The 21,694-nt window shown below is 39.9% G+C and overlaps 1 protein-coding gene across 4 annotated transcripts in view; it reads right to left on the bottom strand.

Annotated features, from left to right (window-relative positions):
* The window catches only part of KCNH7 (potassium voltage-gated channel subfamily H member 7), a 1,410,086-nt gene that overhangs the window by 292,163 nt on the left and 1,096,229 nt on the right, over positions 1-21,694 (bottom strand). For all 4 annotated transcript variants that reach the window (XM_085645418.1, XM_085645417.1, XM_085645419.1 and 1 more), the window contains one exon: positions 4,700-5,099. In XM_085645418.1, the coding sequence (XP_085501544.1) occupies positions 4,700-5,099 (400 nt within the window). The remainder of the gene's footprint in view (positions 1-4,699; positions 5,100-21,694) is intronic.

Raw genomic sequence — 21,694 nt, 5'->3', positions numbered from 1 at the left:
TTTCGTACTTCTAGGTACTTTGTTATGGGCACATTGGCCCATTTCCTCCACATGCTTAAATCAGAATAAGGATTTACATGAATAAGGATGAATAAATTAGGTGAAGGATTTTATTTTGGTGATATTGTGGTAGGTACCATTGGATGCTCACCAATTAATAATTTTCCAACTCACGATAGACATCTTATCTTTCGACATCTTTTTGGTCCATGGATGTGAGGTGTGTTCAGGATTGTGAAATAGAGTTGTGTTATTATCTCTCTCTCTACATTGCCAGACTGAATGTTCCAGGATGACTCACATCTGCAATGATAGCTGAACCATATATGAATATTGTGTTGATATTGTGAGTACAGATTACTCAGTTGAATTCCCTACTACTATTGTGATATGTATACAATTGTGTCCTCCTCTTCCCCGTTCCGACGTCTTATCTCCTCCTCCTCTTACCTCTTCTATGGGTTCTGCTTCCAACAAGTCTTAATGTGAAATCTTTCGTCATTGGCTCATAAACGCATTGTGGAATATTAGATGAATTGGGTGACATCCCCTCCAAACACATGATCCTACTTTATTTTTCTATAATTGGAATTTATTGACTTTTCCAAATGTTGGTGTGAAAATACTTTGGGACACTCTATGCATTGAGTAACAAGTTCATGATTCAGTTTTTAGTACATGTAGAATTGTCTTCATCTCACCATTTTGTTACTGTTTTTTTCGCATTTTTAATGTTCACCTCTTTAGTGGATATTATGTTTAAGTCCTAGAATAATGTATTGTTTTATGTCCTTGTTAATCTGTATATATTAATTCCGTAGGATGTTTGTATTATTATGCGATATAATTGTTGCCTTTAGTATATATATATGTGTGTTTTATATATTATTTATATCTATTATATTCCAGCCCTGAAGAAGTCCATTTGTATATAGACAAAACACGTTGGCTGTTATCGCTGTGTACATGTGAAGCATTCTAAAGAAAAGAAAAGCAAGAGAAGATTGACATTTATTATGGAAACTTTTAAATATGCCTTTGACTTTTTGTAATGAGATAAATATGGTGCACCTCTGAAGTTAATTTTCATTGTTTAGAAACAAATTTACAAGGACATGCAAAAAAATCTCAGAGAGACTTCAAATAGAAATCTAAGGTTCCTGTCAATAACTGAATGAGAAATTACAAGATCTTAATGTTTGAATAATGAACTTTGTGATGCCCAAGAACACTCTCGAAATCAGAGCAGCGAAACATTCTATCAATTTAGGCATTTGCATGAAGGCTCTCAGTTAGAGAGAAAGGAAATGACAGATAATAGAAAGTGATTAATCAGTCTTGATTTTTGAAGTTTCCAAAGTATTTTAAGAAGTATGTTCTGGCATTTTTGTAATGGTTTTAATAAACTATATATTAATAACTTTGCTTTGACTTGATTTGAGAAATATGTACCGATGAAAAATAATTTATAACTACTCTATCTGCTGTAAGTGTTTCCACAAGAATTTAAAACATTCGGTTCTTGATGAGAAATTCAAATGGTGCATTGATGATCATTTCAGCTTAATCTCGATAGATCAATAGCAACAAAAATACTTTGGATTCTTTACTGCCGGGGAGGTCATATTTCTATCAGGCAACAAGGTTGAGACAGATGAGTCTGACATTTTTCATTTACAGTGCGCTCCAACAGTTTCCACAGAACAGGTATAACAGAGAGGGAAATCTGAGTTTTCATCCCTTATTGAAGAAGTGGGGAAGGTACATAAATACTTTTCTAAGTAACATTTCAATTAATTTCAAACTTTCTAATAATGACTAACATAATTAAACTGATTGGTTGGGTCATGAATGGTCTGAGGGATAGGAAACAAACATTTTTAGAATTATTACATCACAACTCCTTTAAGATTCCCATTTTATAAAAAGACCAGGAGTAGTATAGGCCACATTAGAGAGGCAAACAATATTTGGCAAACTATTGCAGTACTTAGTAGCATGAGGGCACTTATAATGGTCGCATGCACATATGGGTTGAAAGTAGGAAAGACTTTGACAGAAAATAAAGGATTCTGTTTCTAAATAAAATACTCTCATTCACAGTATTGTAATTTAGAGTCCTGATATAAATGAGGATCACTGGAAAACATTATAAAATAAACCATATTTGCTCAGTCCATGTATGATAACAGCAGATATCAACCATGCTATAGATTCAAAGTGGCAAATAAATGCCTAAGGCAGAATGGACTCATAACTCTCAACACAGGAGCAATTTCCTAAATGTGCATGTTTTCTTCTATGATATCATAAGATAAACAAACCAGAAAATACATATCTTGTCATAAATAAAAACACACCTCTCAGGCAGACCATGTGCCAGGTGATACATTATTGGGTCTGAAAATATGTGGTGGAAGTGAACTGTTCATTCACCACGGTTCTTCTGGAAATCCTACTTTTGTTTACATCAGAAGGATTGTCTTTTTTTAAAACGAAGTTGGAACATCAGGGAGTAGCTTCCTTCATGTCTGAGTTTGATTCTTTTTGATTGTGGTGATGCACTGATGTCATAGTGAACAAAGTGAAAGCATTAGTCATAGTTTGCACTCACTTTGATCTGTACTAGGGGCTTAACACTGCACCAATCTGTGTGGGGCAGGTACCGCTGGAAAGAAGCAACAGACGATGCAGGTAAGCATGGTGGAGAGGGGCGGGGAGATGTCGAAATACGACGGAATATGATGCATTTATTCATTTACTTTACACTATTCTGTTGTCTGTCGACATTTCCCCGACCCCCCCGTGCACATACCTGCACAGGTCATTGCTGCTGGAAAGGTGACAATGGACTCCTTCCAACTGTATCTGTAACCAAAGTGGATCCCTGCTTAAGGATAGAATGTGATCCCCAAGTAGGGATCCATCCATCCATCCACTAGATGCCAGGGAGGGGGGCATGGTCCTCCAGGCATTTTTCTGCCCCTGGGGCACGGTTGGGAGAATTTGCCTCACTATACAGCAGACAGAAGGGCATTAAAGACAGCAGGTATTAAAGAAAAACAAGAAAAGGAAGGGGTGGGGTGGCCCACACTGGCATCAGCCTGTGCCCCCACCCCAAAAAGCCTCAGCAATATTTCTTTGCCCCCAATCTGCCCACACTTTGGTAGAAAGCCCACAAAACTCTAGGGAAATTGTAAAAAAAAGTAAAGACAGAATGGATGTGGCCATCCCTGCATTATCCCAATAGTGGTATGCCCTCTGGAAAGCAGATTAGGGCATTTCTTACATGCATCCTCGTGAGAAAAATTGAAGTGCAGGTGCATTTCACACTAAAATCTAACGCAAAATGACAGATATGCATTCACACAATTACTCGTAATTCTGTGTCATTTCGCTAAAATTTTGCATATTACGTGAAAGAAAATTATTCACATTTTTTACACCCATACCAAGAACTACCAGCGCCCCTAGTCTTCTGACCTCAGACAGGGGAATCTGCGGCTATACTTTATGATCACATAAGCCAATGTGCCACTATTAAAGATTCACATTCATGTTTCGAAACCAAAAGTTTGAAAATGCTAATGGACTGGTAACAAATCCATGCACTGGTAATACAATCCCATGCAGTGATAATAAACAGTACACTAGTAATGTTAAAAAAGAGAATTCCAATCATAAACTACGCATTGGTAATCCAAGATAACCTTTGTGAAGAATGAATAATGTCACCAGACCAAAACCTCATAGTTTTGGTTAAACCTGAATTTCATTGAAACCCGACTGCCCATGATGTCACCTTTCAATGCGCCCGGTGGGCTGGAAGGCTAAGGGGGTTCTTTTAGAGCAGCAACGGATGCTATGACCCACCCAAGTCTACTTGACACCACTGTAGTTGCTACCTTCTCCAGTGTGGGGCAGATATGTACCATTTTGCTGGAATTGGTTTTGGTTTCAAGGCCCATATTTTGTGTATGAAAAGTCGTTGCTGATTCCAATTACATAATGTTTTAGCTTGTCATAGAAATAAACATAAAGGGCCCCATGCATCAACGAAAAAAACCGGTCGCAAACAGGCAGATTCTCAGAATCTGCCCCTTTGCGACCGGTATTTTTGCATTTGAGATGCATCATCCCAATGCAAAAACCGCAATTGCAATTCCTTAAATGCAATGCATTAAGCTTAAAAAAAATTGCGATTTCGCAAATAGGAATCGCTAATTACCGTCAATCTAAAGTTGATGGTAATTTGCGATTTCTTAGAAAAATGCACTAAAGTGCATTTTTCAAAGTCCCATGTTACACACATACATGCCCTTGGGATAAATTGTCATTTCAGGGGTGCAACAGGGTGTCCTTTTGGCACCCTTGAAATTGCAGATGCAATTTGCGAGTACCTATTGGGTACTCGCAAATTGCGCATGCAATTCCTATTCATTCCTGTGGGCCTCTAGGCCCATAGGAATGAATGGGAATCAATTCCAAGTCGCAATTAAGGAATATGTAGGAATCACAATTTTTTTTGCGATTCCTACATGCATAGGCAATAGCGATTCTTTAATTGCAATTCTTTGAAAATCGCAACTAAAGAACCGCTGTTGTCTATTTTGATGCATGTGCACCTTAGTCGTACACTCAGGGAAGCCGACAGATAACATTATTTCCTAATGACATAGAGTCACGCAATACTACTTACATCCAATTAGCATGACGCAGATGGAGAAGATCTTTTCGGAGTTGGTGTTGGGAGAGACGTTTCCGAATCCAACGCTGGTCAGGCTGCTGAAGGTGAAGTACAGAGCCGTGACGTACTTGTCTTTGATGGACGGCCCAGAGCTGAGGTCCGTGTAGTTGTAACGCTTTCCTATTTGTTCGCCAAGAGAGTCGAGCCAGCCTATCTTGTGTATCAAGTAGGGCCTTTCTACATTTCCAATTGCATACCAAATGCAGGCCAGCCAGTGTGCGATGAGTGCAAATATGCACATTAGCAGCATGAGAACCGCGGCGCCATACTCGGAATATCTGTCCAGTTTTCTTGCGACTCGGACCAAACGCAGGAGCCTGGCTGTCTTCAGAAGGCCAATTAACGTTGTTGTCTGTCAAGAGACGTGAGATAATGCCAAAAGAGAAATTACTTTTTATACCAACAATAAACTTGGTAGCTCCCAATAATATATATAAAAACTGGAATATTGTGGGACATCAACTTAAATGTGCAACGAAAAGTCATGCTGTTCGTCTACATACAGTTAACCTAGAACACAGTGGGTTGGTGGAAAATGTTCGTGTCATCGTTTTTTACTCGATTCTCCTAACTTCTCTATTAAGTGAATTATGTAGGTTGTGCATTTGGAGACGATTCTTTCATGTCAGGAAGATTAGAGCCTTACATGTAAACTGCTTCACCTTGAACCTTTCTTTAGAATCCCCATTTCTAAAGGAATGGTACCAATGTAATAGATTTCTAAAATATTTTGGTTGCAAAAACGAGCAATGTGTGTCTTGCTAGACATCTTGGGCCATTTTTCTTTTGCAGAATGGGTATCAAGCCTGTCTTGAAATACTTTGATTGACAGGAGAACAGTGAGAGATTTTAAGGGGCAGACAGCCTATATCTTATGATGTCTTTGATAGCTGTGTCAAGTACGATAGACGGGCTAAAAATAAGCACGTTCTTAGAATGAAACACTGTATTATACCAACCTACAAAAATCATCATTGATAAGGCTATATAGGAGATAAAGAGCAGAGAGACATCATTGCTGGACTCGAATGTGTCTTTCCTGGAAAACTGGCCAGACTGGCCACCACTGGTTACTTGGGGTCATATTCCTTTACCGCGTCTCCAGTGCTCATCAACATTGATGTCGTTCAAATGGAAGGCATCTCAGTTATACGGTGAGCAAATAAAAACATAGCTTGGTATCAGAATTGAAGCACTCTTGGTCTATGCTGTTTGTTGACTCTTTCCACTTACTCTTACTTCCGGGACACATATCTGCTTCGTCTCACTGTGGGAACACATCGGGGGACAGAAGGGAACAGGGATACAGGCGATCCCGGACCATAATATCAAAAAACGTAGAAAAAGATACTTGTATGGGCATGGTGGAGACCCTTCACATTACAAAATCCAAAACATGGAGGCAGGCTGTGTAAGCCAAAATAGGTTTACTTCAGAGTTTGAGCCCATCACTATTGATACTGCATTTACAAGAAAGCAGAAACAAATTCTACGGTAGAGTATACATATACAACAGAAACATATATGGAAGAACAGAGGGAGAGGGAAAACAAGGACCCTGTCCAGCAAATTTACTGAAAGGCAGACATCGACCTGATACATGTGTTGGTGGCTTTCCCGTGATGAAAAAACCTAAATGGCTTTTGGTTGACTGCCTAGGCAACATGTAAATGCTCCAGAAATGGGCTTTGTCTGCAAGGCACTTAGACCGAATTTATGAAGGATCAGATTGTACCCTAGGTACACACTACAAAAACCCTATTCAAAGAGAGTGCTATGTTGTAGAGTAAATCGAACATAATCACTGTTATATCTAGTGGCCATCTTTTAATACAATTTAATGGCTCTACATCAGGCTGGTACACATGCAAAACATTTGCTAACCTCTGTGCCCTTTATGGCATCTATGCATGAACTAGAGTCTGGCTGTTTCTAATATTGCAACTCCTTTAACAAGAGAGTCTACTAAGCTAACCTTGATGTTTCAAAACCAATGCTACTCATAAAGAGTATGCGATTGACCACCTTTCTCCAAGATTGCTTAAATTGCCATGACCCAAGTATTGGTGTTGATCCAAATATCTAATATTTGCCCACAAATAATTGCATAAGAATACACTTTCATTACATATCTGACAATCAGATGTCTCAGCGACTCCAAACCAAAAGGAAAACCAAATGGCAATTACTACAAAGACCTATTGATAAAATGATCAGTAGAGGAACAGGTCACAGTTTAAGTCTCTGATGGCCCAACTGCTACACAAAGCGACTCTTTACTGTCAATATTTCTTCCCAAGCTCATAAAATGGGAGGATGGGTCTAGGAAGATGACAGTCAGAGAAGTCCCACTCTGCTTCACCTGGGACAAATCTCAGCAATGCAAAATGATTGCCCCATTCCCAATACAAACATGCATCCAGTCACAACAACACAGCACTGTAATAAAAAAAAGAGTAAACAGGTGTAAGAAAGTCATCCTTTTTGCCCTGATCACCCCATTTTTTGACTGATGCTGGTGGTTACTGACTGAAAGTGCGGAGGACTCTGTTAACCAGGCCCAGGGCCAGAGCTCTGTCCTCCTAAAGTATATGGTAATTGGTGTAATTCTAATTGGAAAAGACAACCTACCTGTAAGTACCCGAGGAGGATCACCCCCTGATACACCTAATGATCCTCGTTGTACCCGAGGAGGATCATTAAGTGTATCAGAGGATGAGACACCTTGATTAAAGTGTGACTACAGGGTCCACCCGCTCAAAGCAATCCATGTTGTGGAGTAGTGCTTCCCAAAAAATAATTTAACAAAAGGTGATTCGAAAAAAATGTGAGTTTGAATCTAAGTTCACTTATGCATGTCTTATTGGCCATGTATTTAATTACACAGTCCTGACGAAAGCCATATTTACCCATTTAGGTACTTAGCATAAATGGTTAAAACATGTTCACCATATTAAGACCATTGATAGATCAACGGTACCCAAACACTGATTTCAAACTTGCCCATGATCACCAAGATGAAAATACTTTTTTGGAAGGTGATCTTGTGTCAATTTTAAGCCACTTGCACCTTTTCAATTCACTCAAAATAAAACAACCAGCTCTGCTGTAATCAGGCATCAAATCACACATTGGAGGCAATTAAGCTTCCAGGGTGGGAACCCAATGATAAAGCATGTCACCAACTAGGTTGGTGAGTGAGGGTTCTTTAAAAAACCCTAAAGGTTCCCCCTGCATTCCTGTAAGTGTGAGACTCCAAAGGGTCATATGTTAGGTAAACAAAGTACTCGCTCTAGTTGTTTGATAGATATAGTCAAGGGAAGACGAGCGAGTATTCTTTAGCTTTTCCAGTATATGACCAAAATATCACAGCCTAAATATTGTCATAGAAAAATATTGTGTCTAAAATATAATTTACAAAAATCTCAACCAATCAGAGATGTTTTAAGGCATGGGCAAAGTGGGCTTTGGCCCAGGGCCTCAGCCTTTCAGGGGAGCCCCTGTAGAGCCAGCTCTGTTCTGCAGAGTCTTGCCCTGAAAATACTTAAACAGATTATTTTAAATACCGTTCTCCTTTAATTTATTTTTAATGTGAGTGATGTGTGAGCATCTATTACATACTTTTTGCAGAGAAATGTGTTTATGGTTCGTGCAACTTCCATATTTTTATTTTATTTTAGATTAAAACAGGACCTCACATATGACAAATGGGAGGTTGTCACAATTATTATTTGCGGTAATATTAGAGAGCTCCTGCTGTGTTACAGTATTGAAAACACATCTCACTATCCCTGAATATTAGATGTGAACATATCTAGAATTTGGATAAGAGTGCCTGTGCACTGTCAGTGACTTGGCCTGAAGAGGGCATGAAAGAGTTGAAAATGGATCAGAAATTCATAGCAGGTCTGAACAGAGGCCCCCAAAATACATTTGGCCTATGGCCCCCTAATTCCTTAAAATATCTCTGCACTCAATTGAAGCATATAAAAAAAATCTACAGAAAATAGGGTAAAACATTTTTTAATGATATATAGGCCACAATATTTATATCAGACAATATTTTTGTTATGGATATTCTGACATACAATCATTTATTCAGTGTTTCCATAGTGTGTATGAGACTCTATGGCATCAGATATCTTTACAATAACTTTACAATGAACAATACCGAAAAAGTAGCATTTGTAAAGCAAATAGGTCTGAAATTGTCAAGTTGTACTCTAATTTGTTGTTTCATTGCAAGCATATGTTACAAAAGGAAAAAATGCAACCTAAACGTGGCTGCCATTAAAAATTTTACATTTTCAAATTATTCACTGATGTGGCCATTTCACTAATTATGGTTTTAAATAGCAAGCCTTGCAGTTGTGCAATGCATTCGATTATTATTATTGTTTGAGAAGGAGGTACATATAAATCAAGATAGCACATAACCAAGCCCTCACATTGAAGGCGGGCAGAATGTTCCTTAACAGCTCGTAAAAAGGAGCCAGAAAAAAATCACCATCTAAATGGGTTGCCAGAATGCAGGCAAAAAAATTCTGGTATTTATTTACATTTAATTTACAAAGTAAATACAATTAAAATTACACTTTAAAGCACCTTTGTCACTGAAAAAGAAATTATACTATTTTAGGCAGAAGTGAACAAATTACACAGGCTTTATGCAGTGACTCAAAGTAAAGGGGCCAGCGGGTAAAGTAGGCTGACCCACTGGCCCAGTCTATGAATGCCACTATGATGGGTGTAGCAAAATTTGATTAACAGTTTGACAGACCAATGGATGAAGTCCTCTGACCAAAACCCACAATAAGTAGTTATGGTATGTATGATTTATTATGTATGATTTGTTTGGAAAAACAATAGTCTGGTGGGACTCTTGAAGCTGCCTCAAAGTCCAGGACTAAAAATCTTTATCATTATAGAAGAGAACACTGCCACAAAAAAAATCAGATGGAAGAACATCTGCCTAGGAACATGGTCAACAAGTTCATGGTAAAACAAGAACAGATTATTGGATTAGAGGAGATTGATTATGTGTATGTAAAGTAAAAATCAGTGGGCACAAAGGTCACTATGGAAGAAGATTCACTTTTCTCGAAGTTTTGACATGTTACTGAAATATAAAAGTTACAAGTTGTTTCCTGAAGGTCAATTGACAGGTAAGGTTTCTTAGATGTCGTGGTATGGAATTCCATATGCTTGCAGGCAATTGTCAAAAGGACTGGGATAACAACTGCCTAGCTTTTAATTCTTTTATGTTTTAGAATGGATTTACTTGTTGGAATCCTGGAAACTCCAGAGAGTTTTAGTGTGTCCCAAACGTTCAGGGGGGTATGGTTGTTGTCAGCTTTTCATGTCATGCAAGCCAGTTTGAATTACACGCTGACTTCTAGGGAAAGCCTGTGTACATTATTTTATGATTACATTTGTATTATGTTGGCTCATGAGGCTAGTCTGGCTGGTCTGTAGAGGGCTGCTTTCAGAGGTGTCAGAGTGTGGGTAGAAAGTCCAATTTAGATCACTTTTCCTGGTTCAATGCCTGATAAAGGTTACAAACATAGGTAATCCGAAGTCTGTAAGAGGGTTGAGACTCCATTTTTTCTTGAGTGAGTGTAGCTGTATGTTGTGATCATAGACTATTTGGTCGCTGTGGTATTTGAGTTGAGAATCCTAAATGAGACTTAGAATAGGCTGCATTTTGGAGCCGTTTTAAAGTTGTGTGAAGCAAATGATCAGGGCCTTTTTAAGTTATAAGAGTAAACTTTCTTTGTTTTCAAAGCAGTTACCAGTAAGGAAACAAATTGGCTTTATCACTTGACCCCAATGCACCTTATGGAAGCTTTCCATTTGGTGTGGTACAACAAGCTTTGCAGTTTGCTAAATTTAAGGTCTCCAGGTTCAGCTGCTACATGGGTTTATTCATACCTGTTTTAAGCACACATTTAGTTTGATACGTCTTTCCATTTCCCCAGTCTATAAGTGCGTGGCTCAAGCAATAGCTACATAGCTAAAAAGTTACAATCAGGATATCTATTTACAATTCGGCAAAGCTAGAGTCACAATACCCCTAATTAAAAAGTTATTAAATCTCAATAGTGAAACTATGGGAAAATAATGTGATATTGCCCCTGTACTATGTAACTGTGGATAAACAAGATTGATTTGATTCAATATTTTGAAATCATCCGTGGTGGCCGGCTCAAGTAAGAGTAGGGGGTGGGTCAGGGCGCTGCAGGGGGGAAGCCGACCGACAACAGAAATGGTATTATTTATTTAATTATACCTCTTCTGTCATCTTCCCCCCTGCCGAGCCCTGCCCCGCCCCACTGCGCTTACTTGAGCCGGCCGCCACTGGAAATAATGATTTATACAGAACTTGTTTCCAGCCTTAATGCTACTTCAAAGAGCTTTAATCCATGCCGACTTACCCCAAGCTAAAAAAACTATTCATATAAATATTTTGTAACACTAACTGACAATGGAGAGAGGCAAGTTGTAGAAATGGAAAATAATCACCGAACATAAACATTACCACAAGAACTCACAGTTAACATCTTAGTAACGACCACATTATGCTTCAAATGATTAGGCTATAAAGGCAGTCATAGAATGTAATCTTCCATGATTTAGTCCGTAGAAAAATATTCCAAAGGTAAGTGCATGAGCAAATGTTCGCCTTGGATTTAAACGGCATCACGCGCAGGATGTGCGGAAAGATCTCAAGATCCTACTAATGGCATCATCAGCACTATTACCAACTGTTTTATATGGCAAATTTGATTCTGTTTTAGAAAAGGCTTTGTGTTGCATGCGTCAGACTTTGAACTTTGGTCTGCTTTGTGTGTAGTCTTGTGGAGTTGGGTGGAGCAACCCCCTCCAAGCTGCAGTGCTGCTGAGTCGCTCACCTCTGCCCACTCATTGGAAGACCACCAGCCCAATGGTAAGGTTGCCACTGTGGACATTAATGAAACCGGTTATCATTTTATGGTGGACTGCTAAGGATTTATTTTGATTTTCAGAAACAAACCACCAAAGTAGGAGTCTGTTCAAAAAAGTTCCTTTACCTGTTTGCCAGACGTTTCCCAGTGGTTATGAACATGAAAAATGTATATTATCGAAATATTTTCTCTCTAAGCTATCTGATGTACATTCACCATAAGCTCTATAGTGAAGTACAATAAACATTGTAGGTTGAATTGTGTAACGTGCGGCAATTATTTTAAGTTATGGTGATATAATACTATAGAAGTCCATCCAATTTCGCTACCAATTTCTACACACCATCATTAGCAAAACCATTTATCCTCTGACGCTGATGTAAACATAGTAACACGATACCTAATATCACGACTGATTAGACACGGTACCTTGTAATGTGAATCCACTGATTTGTATGGCATGACCCTTCGCTCTTAATTGTTGAGGTTCAATAAAAAGATTTATTAAAAAAAAAATATATATATACATCTTCCTCTATTGTAGCATCGGTAAGGAATGATTCAATATTTTCCAATGCCTTCCCAGCACGATTCAAGAGCCCCTCCAGGTGATTTATCTTTTCCAAACAAGTAACATTGCTCCTAAATTTTTTAAAGTCAGAGCAGGCAAGAATTCTACTGTCAACTAAGGGTCCGTATCTTTGCACACATAGACAACAAAGTCACTAGTGTCATGCTGAAGCCTGACTGGCAATACATCACAAACGACTTTTGTTCAGAAACCTATGCAGCTGGTGGGCATTTCATTGTAAGATTCTAGGAATTTTCTATATATGCAGGATAGAGCAAAAACGCACGGCATCCTAGTAAATTCAAAAGAAGATATAAAATCAAAAAAATATTTTTAACCTAAGTAAGAAACCATCTTACAAATGTGGTACCTAGCACAGACTAATACAATTAATGTGTTCCCCCTAGACCTGGAACAGATAGATATGCAGACCAGGGGCACTGACAACCACCCTCTCATTTGGAGTTATACAACCCCTGAGCTGGCAATAATTTACCAATTTCTAGAGAGCATTAAGGATGGTTAACATGGGAGATTCTAGTGCAAAATAAGAAAGTTCCAATCAACCCAGAGGGTGGCTTCTATCCACAACTTCAGTCACCCCACCATAGACAGATTGTGGCGACTCTCCTTCGCAGCAGCTTCCATGTGCATTGCTTTACATGTCCATGTGATGGTGCAGTGGCATCTGGTTCCCAACTCCAAGCATGCGCAGTAGAGCTCTCTACCTGCATCCATACTACATAATTCAGGTCAATGTATGTTTATTTTCTTGGCTTTTAAATCACGCACTTCTTAAAATATAAACATTGATTACACTACTATTGGGTGAGCACCTTCTAATAAATGATGTACTCACCAATTACACATCTAGCACAGGCCATAAAATATATAGTACATTACAAATCATTTCCTATGATACTGAGTCAGCCTTCACAGGTTCGACTTTGTTTGCGGGTTGTAGGCTTTGTCTACTTTTTACCAATTAACACGTCCTCAGCCAAATCATGTTATCAGTTTATATGCTTATACTGAGGATCAAAAACAAACCCCATAAAAAAGTATGTAAAACCTCCCTACTTCACTACAGCATACAAGGATAGAAAGATAGCTAGCTAGCTAGCTGGCTAGACAGACAGACAGACAGACAGACAACAGACAGACAGACACACAGACAGACAGACAGACAGACAGACTGACTGACTGACTGACTGCTAGATAGATAGATAGATAGATAAATAATTTCCACAATTTAGAATAGCAGTATCATCACCTCTGCCAAATTATTTAGCTCACTGCATTGGGGTTTTCTTTTTCATGCACTATATCATGGCACTCTGTTTATTTAACATTTACAACTTTGGAAAGTGGGGAGATTAATTGAAGAATATAGGGGCATATTATCAAGCCAGGCGATAAAATTATCGCCGCTTTAGCGGCAGAAAACTGCCGCTAAAACGGCGATAATGGGCTTGATAATATGCTCTATGGAATTCCAATTGAAGCCCATGTTAGAGGTGAAGGACATCTAACATGGGCTTCAATTGGAATTCCATAGAGCATATTATCAAGCCCATTATCGCCATTTTAGCGGCAGTTTTCTGCTGCTAAAGCAGAGATAATTTTATCGCCTGGCTTGATAATATGCCCCATAGAGTGTCTCAGGTACAATAATAGCTGATACTGACCTTCTGTTCCAACAGACCAATGTGTGTCTTTCTGTTTGACCCTTTTTAATCTAGTACCTTCCACCTTCAATTGGTGAAGTTTCTAATAGCATTGCCGCCCTTCTGCCTCTGGCTATACAGGTGGTTAAAGGCTTTCTTCCTTGTTTTAGGCAGACAAATCTCAGGCCTTTAACAACTTTATAGCCCTCAGCAGCAAGCTATGTTTATATAATCAAACCGTTATGCACAAAGTAAAACAAAAAGGCAAATATTATTGTGAGAAAGTGGGTTCAGTTCCTGGCTCAGTGGAGTGTGAGCCCTGGTCAAGCAGCAATTACGATCCATGTCAGGGTAAGACACAAGCAAACCCCAAATTAACCTGGGCCCAGCACCCTGGTAGCCTGGCACAGAGCAGTCAGGCTTAACTTAGAGGCAATGTGTAAAGTGTTTGTGCAGCACTTTAAACAGTAAAACAGTGAAAACACCACACAAAAAGTGTACTACACCAGGTGAGAAAAATAAAGCAAAATGTAATAAATGAAACAAGACCAAAGGAACAACAATCCAATCAGTAGAACCTGAGTTATGAATGTTTAAAGAATAAGCAATAAAATAGTGCCTAAGAGCATAAAGCATCAATCCCCGCTATCTGGTTAAGCTGGACTGGGTCAAAGTCAAAAGTTCAGGCCGACCACGATCGAGAGCAGGTCGGGTACTGTCCCAGATTGGTCCAGCTGAAAGTTTACATTCTCATGGCTTGTGCCAAGAGTCCCATTCGCATTGGAGAGGGTCGCAGGGAGCAAAGAGAATGTCGCGGGCAGTGGTCAGTGTGCCGCGAACAGCAGGATCGGCGAGCTGGAGCTTCGTGGTGGCCGTCCTCCATCGGTGATCAGTGCTTGCTGTCCAAAGAGATGGGCTGGCAGCAGCTTGCGCTCAACTTCGATGCAAGCGGCTTGATTCCGGTGCAAACAGGCCCCTTTAAAATCGCAAAGAGCCCAAAAACCTCATTTTAAGTGCTTATGAGCTACTCGAAGGGTTCAGGACCTGAGAGGCAGAACTTGGGGGTCAGGAACTTGCTGCAGCCAGTTCCAGGAGCTGGTTGGGGAGCTTTTTATGTCCCTGAGGCTCCTATCAGGGGGCCAGCAGACTAGCCCTTTGTGTCACGCTGGGGTCCTGGGTTCAAGATGAAGTTTCAGGTCTAATTATTTTTCCCCAGGCAAGAGGGCCGCAGGGCAGCAGAGTCTTTAGAGCAGTGGGCCAGTAGTCTGGTAGATTATCCACAGGTCCAGAAGTGCATTGAAGAGTTGGTGTCTGAGGTCCAATATTTATACCCAGTTGTGCCTTTGAAGTGGGGGAGAAGCTTCTAGAGGTTTCCCTTTGAAGTCCCCAGGCATCCTGCCGTCCCTGTCCTGGTCCCTGACTAACTACAGGTGTTATGGAGCCCTTTGTGTGGAGGCAAGACACAGCCAATTGAGGTGTAAGTGGGGCTATGCCCAGCTACTCCCCCCATCCTTCCAGTATTGGTCCATCCAGGCTCACCTAAGCTCCCTCTTGTGTGTAGCTGTCTAGGAGGGAGGACTACTCAAAGCTCAACTGTCATCTACACCCAGTCATGTGACAGGTTGTAGGCACAAAGGGCCTTATGTAGGTAGCCCAACATTTACCACTTCATAAATACCGAATTTTACCGATTCGGTATTTATGAAGTGGTAAATGCTATGTAGGTAATCAGTCGGTAAAAATTACCGAATCGGAATTGGTCGGTAATTTAGAATCGGTATTTACCGATTCGGTAATGGTAACTGGCTTCCCATTGATTCCTATGGGCCAGGAGGCCCATAGGAATCAATGGGAAGCCAGTTACCATTACCGAATCGGTAAATACCGATTCGGTAATTGGGGGAGCACAATCAAGGGTGGCAGGGTGTCACAGTGACACCCTGTTGCACCCCTGATTCCTGCATGTGTGCACATGTGGCACACATACATGTCTGCCACATTGCACACTTCTAAGTGCCAAAAAATGCTTTTTCTAAGCCATTCGTCATTTACCACCAACTTTTAGTTGGTGGTAAATTACGAATCCACACAACACCCACACACTCCCCCTACATCTCATTTCAGGATTCGGTATTTACCGAATCGGTAAAATTACCGAATCGGTAATTTTACCGATTCGGTAAATTACCGAATCCTGAAATGTCCCCCCTACATACCAAAAGCCTGAATACCGGTCGGTAACGGGATTTTTACCGAAAATCGGCCGTTACCGACCGGTATTAGGCTACCTACATATGGCCCAAAATGACTAAGGTAGAAAAAGCCTACTTCCCAAAAGTGGCATTTTTTAAATTGTAATGTTAAATCCGACTGCACCATAAGTTAGGATTTTAAATTCCAATTCCAAAGACAACAAACATGAACTGGTTATCTCCTCCCATTTAGAAATTACACATATAAAATGTAATAAGGTAACTCCAATGATCTCCAAAGAGAGTGATAGGTCTTGTAGTAGTGAAAAATGAATGTGAGAGTTTTTCAATATTAGGGTATGTAAAACATAAAAGTACATGTCCTGTTCTTTAAATACACTGTACCTAGTCCTCTGGGCTGTCCAGGGCCTACCCTAGGGGTGACATATGTATAGTAAAGGAAGGTTTTGGCCTGGCAAAAAGTTTAATTAGCCAGGCCGAAATGGCAGTTTACACCTGCACACACAGGCTGCAATGGCAGGCCTGAGACATGTTTATAGGACCACTTAAGTGGGTTGCAGAATCCGCGCTGCAGGCCCACTGCTAGCATTTAATTTACAGGGCCTATGCACATGTAGTGCCACTGTACTAGGGGTTTATAAGAAGGGATCCTGGTTATGTGGCATGTATTTTTTAACATTTCCACCTGCATATATCCATATTTATTTTTTGCCATCTTATTGGTATTTATCCATATTTATTTTGTGTTTTGAGAATGAACGGAGCTGTAAAATTGTATATTTCCATGTATATTTAACTCTTGAACGTGCACTCATACATGGATGCCTGTCACATGTGAGCAAATTAAACAGCCTAGTATAACAAAACACTACACTCACAGGTACATATTAGCATTATACTATAAATATATGTCAACATAGGCCTTTATTTAAGGAAATCTCATCCTGTTTTTTAACTCTCTGTGCTGTCTATCTGCTCAGCTGTTGGCTGGAATTCATGAGAGACACCATGGAGAGTCTCACAAAAAGAACCATTTTTAGTATTTTTCCGCTTTTAAAAATAAATACTGACAGGACACACATTGTTTTCTGTCTGTATTTAGCTGTAAAAATCAGTTAAAATGAAAAAACAGAAGCTTTATTTATATGTAAATTAAATATGCCAATTGGAGATAAGACAATATTACCATGTTTTAAGGAGTGAGCAAATGCACTTTAGCACTGGACTGGTTACCAGTGGTAAAGTGCTCAGAGTTCTAAGGCCAGCAAAAACAAGATCAGTTAAAATAGAGGAGGAAGGCTGAACATCAGGGGGAAGACCATCCTTAGGCTGACAGTTCTAATAATTATTGTACCGGGTTACCCTAAAGGCAGTGTTGTGCAGGGATTGTACTTAACACTCAGTCGAATATTTTTTCAATTTGCTGCTATAAAAAAAGAAACAACGCATGTGAACTGCAAATCAACGTGAAAAATCTGTGCATTTCTAAATTACTTTCCAAACCTAAACTTCCTTGTGTAATACATTTGATTGAACTTCCCCTATTGTCCAGTGGATAGAATATACAAATTAATGATTGTTGTGTTCTCAGTATGGATTCCATAGACAACTCAGGTCTTGCAATTTGTAATTTACATTTTAGCTCATTTTTCAGTGCATCTAGTTTTATTTTAGATTGCAAAAAGTCACAAAAAAACATTTTCAGGAAATGAGATAAATCTAAATATGGAATATGAAAATTTAATTTAAACAAAGATTCCAAAATCTAATAATTATTAAGTGATGCGTTTTCTCATTTAATGTATGTCTTAGATGAGCACCTTTTATCTATTGTGGTCTTTCTTTCCTGTCTAACAATACGAATCATGCTAAACGTATGTATAGTTACACTTTTATGCTTTTCAGAGTAATTCTTACATCATATCATGCTTGTTCAAATATTTACAGTTTTACTCCCAAAAAAAAATTGCTATCAAAACTAATCATACACTCTCCAGTATTTATTGATCTTCAGACTATAGTCCTCATTTACAAGGCCCTAGTGGCACTTTTGCACTGCCGGACCTTCGCTTTTTTGATACTCCGTGGCACAATGTGCTGCAGCATATTTACATGGCCACACTAAACCACTTCACATGGCTTTTCATGACCTTGTAAATATGTGCCCTTTTCACACAAAACACTGAGTAAAAGGTGTGTTACATGGGTGTTGCTGTGGGTGTTTCCACGCAATACCCATTGATTCTAAAACATTCCCAGATTTACCAGGAATCGTAAACCTGGGAATGCCTCAGATTCTAATGCCACCCCAGGGGAGGCGCAACAACAAGAAAGATCCTTATATCTCTTAGTTTTATCCTCTTTCTATGCGTGCTGCATTCTCCAGCACACACAGAAGGAGGAAATTGCCTCCATTGATTGATTTTGTGCAGAAAGGTGTCCCTTATTGCACAAAATAAATCATCCTGCAACGCAGGCACTCTTGCAACATGGCACAAGGGTACCTGCGTTGGCGCTAGGCTGCTTTCTTTGCACTGGCGCAGGGGTCAGTACAGGAATGCTCCATATTCTTGTAAATACGGCGCGTTCCTGCACCTTTAGAATGATGCAGTGTGACGCTGCAAAATTGCTTGCAGCACCGTGCTGCGCCATTCTGTTGCAATTGAGGCCCTATGTTTTTAAGACTATTGTGTACAAAAGTATTAGCAATGGATTCTTCATTGAAAAAACTTAAAACCAGACCATATCTGCTAGGCTTTGCTTTAAGGTCTTTAAGGTGGGTTGCCTACTTTGGGGTTCTCTATAGTGAGTGGGACCGAGAAAAGAACCAGGATGAGAACAAGGAGAAGGATCCAGCAATAGAGCAAGAAGTCCAAACCCACATTGAATGGCGTGTGGATAATGCAGATAGGGAGCCCACATGTTTTACTTTAATTGAAATGGTGCGAGCCATAAAACAAATGAAGAAAAAAAAGGCTCCTGGGTTCGATGGCATCTCTGGTGATCTGAAGTGTCTGTCCGATAACTCAACCACCTGAGTAATGCCATCATGAGGGGCAAAAACATTACTCCAACCTGGCATGGTGCTGCCATAATCCCAATCTTTAAATAGGAGAGTAAAGACTTGCCTTCCAACAACAGACCTATAAGTCAAAAATATTCTGTCTGCAGGTTCTGGCAACGATACAAATATATCCTCGAGGATACACAGGCTGGCTTCAGAGAAAAAAGTCAGTACCCTCGACCAAGTCTTTCGCTTCGAGGTGTTATGTGTGAAACATGTCACCTTGAGGGGGGTTCTGAGGTTACCATTCAACCTGGTACTGAGGGACAACCTATGGAGGGTGCTGGATGCTTATGGGTTACCTGGTGATCTTCTTTGGATTTTAAGAGTCCTTCACACCAATACCTATGCTAAGGTGAGATGAAACATGGGAGGAGACCTAATGCACAGGATCCTTATTAACCGGGTAGCTAAGCATGAAGTACTTGCTCCTGCACTTTTTAGCCTATATATCAATGGGGCAGTTAAAGAGCTATCCGAAAGTAAACACAATGGACCCAAGACCGCAGGAGTACTCCTCCTGATTTTAATGTTTGCAGGTGACACTCTAATTATTTCCAGAACTCCCATTGGTCTACAGACGGAATTGGACTCCTTTGCCCCTTTCTGTAAAAATAGGGGCCTAGAAATAAATCCATCAAAAGCAAAATATATGGGAATAAACCCACACCAGACCTCTAGAGGGAGAATGATGATTGAGGGTTCCTTGATAAAACCGGTCAAACATTTTGACTATCTAGCTATAAGACTGACAGACACCCTGACCTGGAGGTTGCTGATGGGGAAGAACAAAACAGCCTTCAATCAGAGAGCAATGTTAATCGGAAGGAAATACAAGGCAATTGCAGGAGGTGCGGTGTAACCAGCTCCAAAAATATTTATGGCCACAGCGATGGCAGCAGCCATATATGGGGCAGAACTATGGGGGTATGCCGTAGCAACCGTCCTTACATTAGCAGATAATAAATGTATTATGGGGTCTTTTTAACTTACCTCTGAGTACTCCCATAAGGCTGGACTTAGAATTAAACTGCATACCAATGGCGAACTTCCTAAAGGCATTGACATACTGAGTGCGTCTTTGGCCAACCCCAGAGGTAGCTCCCTATAGGGAATCTTTAGCAGATCTAATCTCCTGTGGTAGGCATACCCATGCCCAAAACATTTTATTAAGCAGTGCGAATTGTTGAAACTAGGGCAACTATGAAATTCCCCAGTAGAAGTGGCTAAAGATGCTGCTGAGAAATCGAAAATGTGTCTCGGGAAAATGTTACGCTACGGATCTGTCATGACCCTAAAGATGGGAGCCCAACAGGGCAGTTCTTGAGCCAAGAATACACACCTAATTTTGAAACATATATGTACAGAATCTATCCCCTGTGCCAAAACATTTGGATGTGCAGTTTAGAAGTGGTACATTACCCCTTAGATCGTCTACATCTAAATGGGATGAATAGGGTTGCTCTCCAGTGCACCGCTCACACTGTCCTCACGTAAAAGAAACGGAAGATCACTTTTACTCATTCTGCCCCAGATACACACTGCTGCGCAAGAAATGGATAGATGCAGTGTGCAAGCTAAAGGGTGCAAGGCACTATTGGGAGGCACTAAGAATTCTGAAAAGTGATCTGAAGGAAATAATACTCTTTGCTGTAACACGTTTCTTACAGTGGGCATGGAACATCAGATTGAAAGGGCTGCCCTCAGGGAATCAATAACCTTCCATGATTAGAGAAGGTATAAATTGCATAAGTGCACCTAACAAACTTTCTGGGTACTAGTGGGATAAGATGGAAAACTGTAGAGCATGCCAGCCCTTATATTATAGAATAACTACTACTGAGAGACAAAAGTGCAATAAGTGTGCTATTGCTCCCATGCTTATGCTTCTAAATATGGGCGATATTGGATGTTACTTGACAACTGTAATCTAGCTTGAAGCAGGGTATGCACTATGGTGGCAATTCTGGATTTAACCCATAATATCCACTTTGTCTTTAGATGTACTTTTTGTATTTTAATTGGTTTTAACTAATGGATCAAGATTAACGTGACACTGGTGTGACTTCAGGGCCCCGAAAAACTCCTGTTGGCATGGTTTTTCCTGTCAGGACAACAGACCCCTTTTAGCCTTTTTCTAGGAATTTTTAGAGATTTTTGCTGCCAATGGTTTTACCTGCCTAAGCAGGAGGGTGCTGTGGTAATTTAGGTTGTTAGTTGATGTCTACATCTGTTTATTGTCTCTTGTATTTATTACTATGTGGATTTTAATATGTATTTTATCTGCAGATTGTACTTTTATGGTCATTTGACCAAAATAAAGGATTACTACTACCATAGTCCATAAGCATAATATAGTTTGTCCCATTGCGATATGCTGAAAGTTAAAATCCTAACGTCCCATATGGTACTCCTAGCTAACACTCGGAACACAATTAGACTCCTAATGACCCCTATATGAGGGAAACAAACTGAAATAAAAAATAAA

This window comes from Triturus cristatus, chromosome 3_1, assembly GCF_964204655.1.
Source record: "Triturus cristatus chromosome 3_1, aTriCri1.1, whole genome shotgun sequence".
Taxonomy (NCBI): domain Eukaryota; kingdom Metazoa; phylum Chordata; class Amphibia; order Caudata; family Salamandridae; genus Triturus; species Triturus cristatus.
The sequence above is the reverse complement of the archived record's forward strand: the minus strand, read 5'-3'. Positions and strand labels throughout refer to the sequence as shown.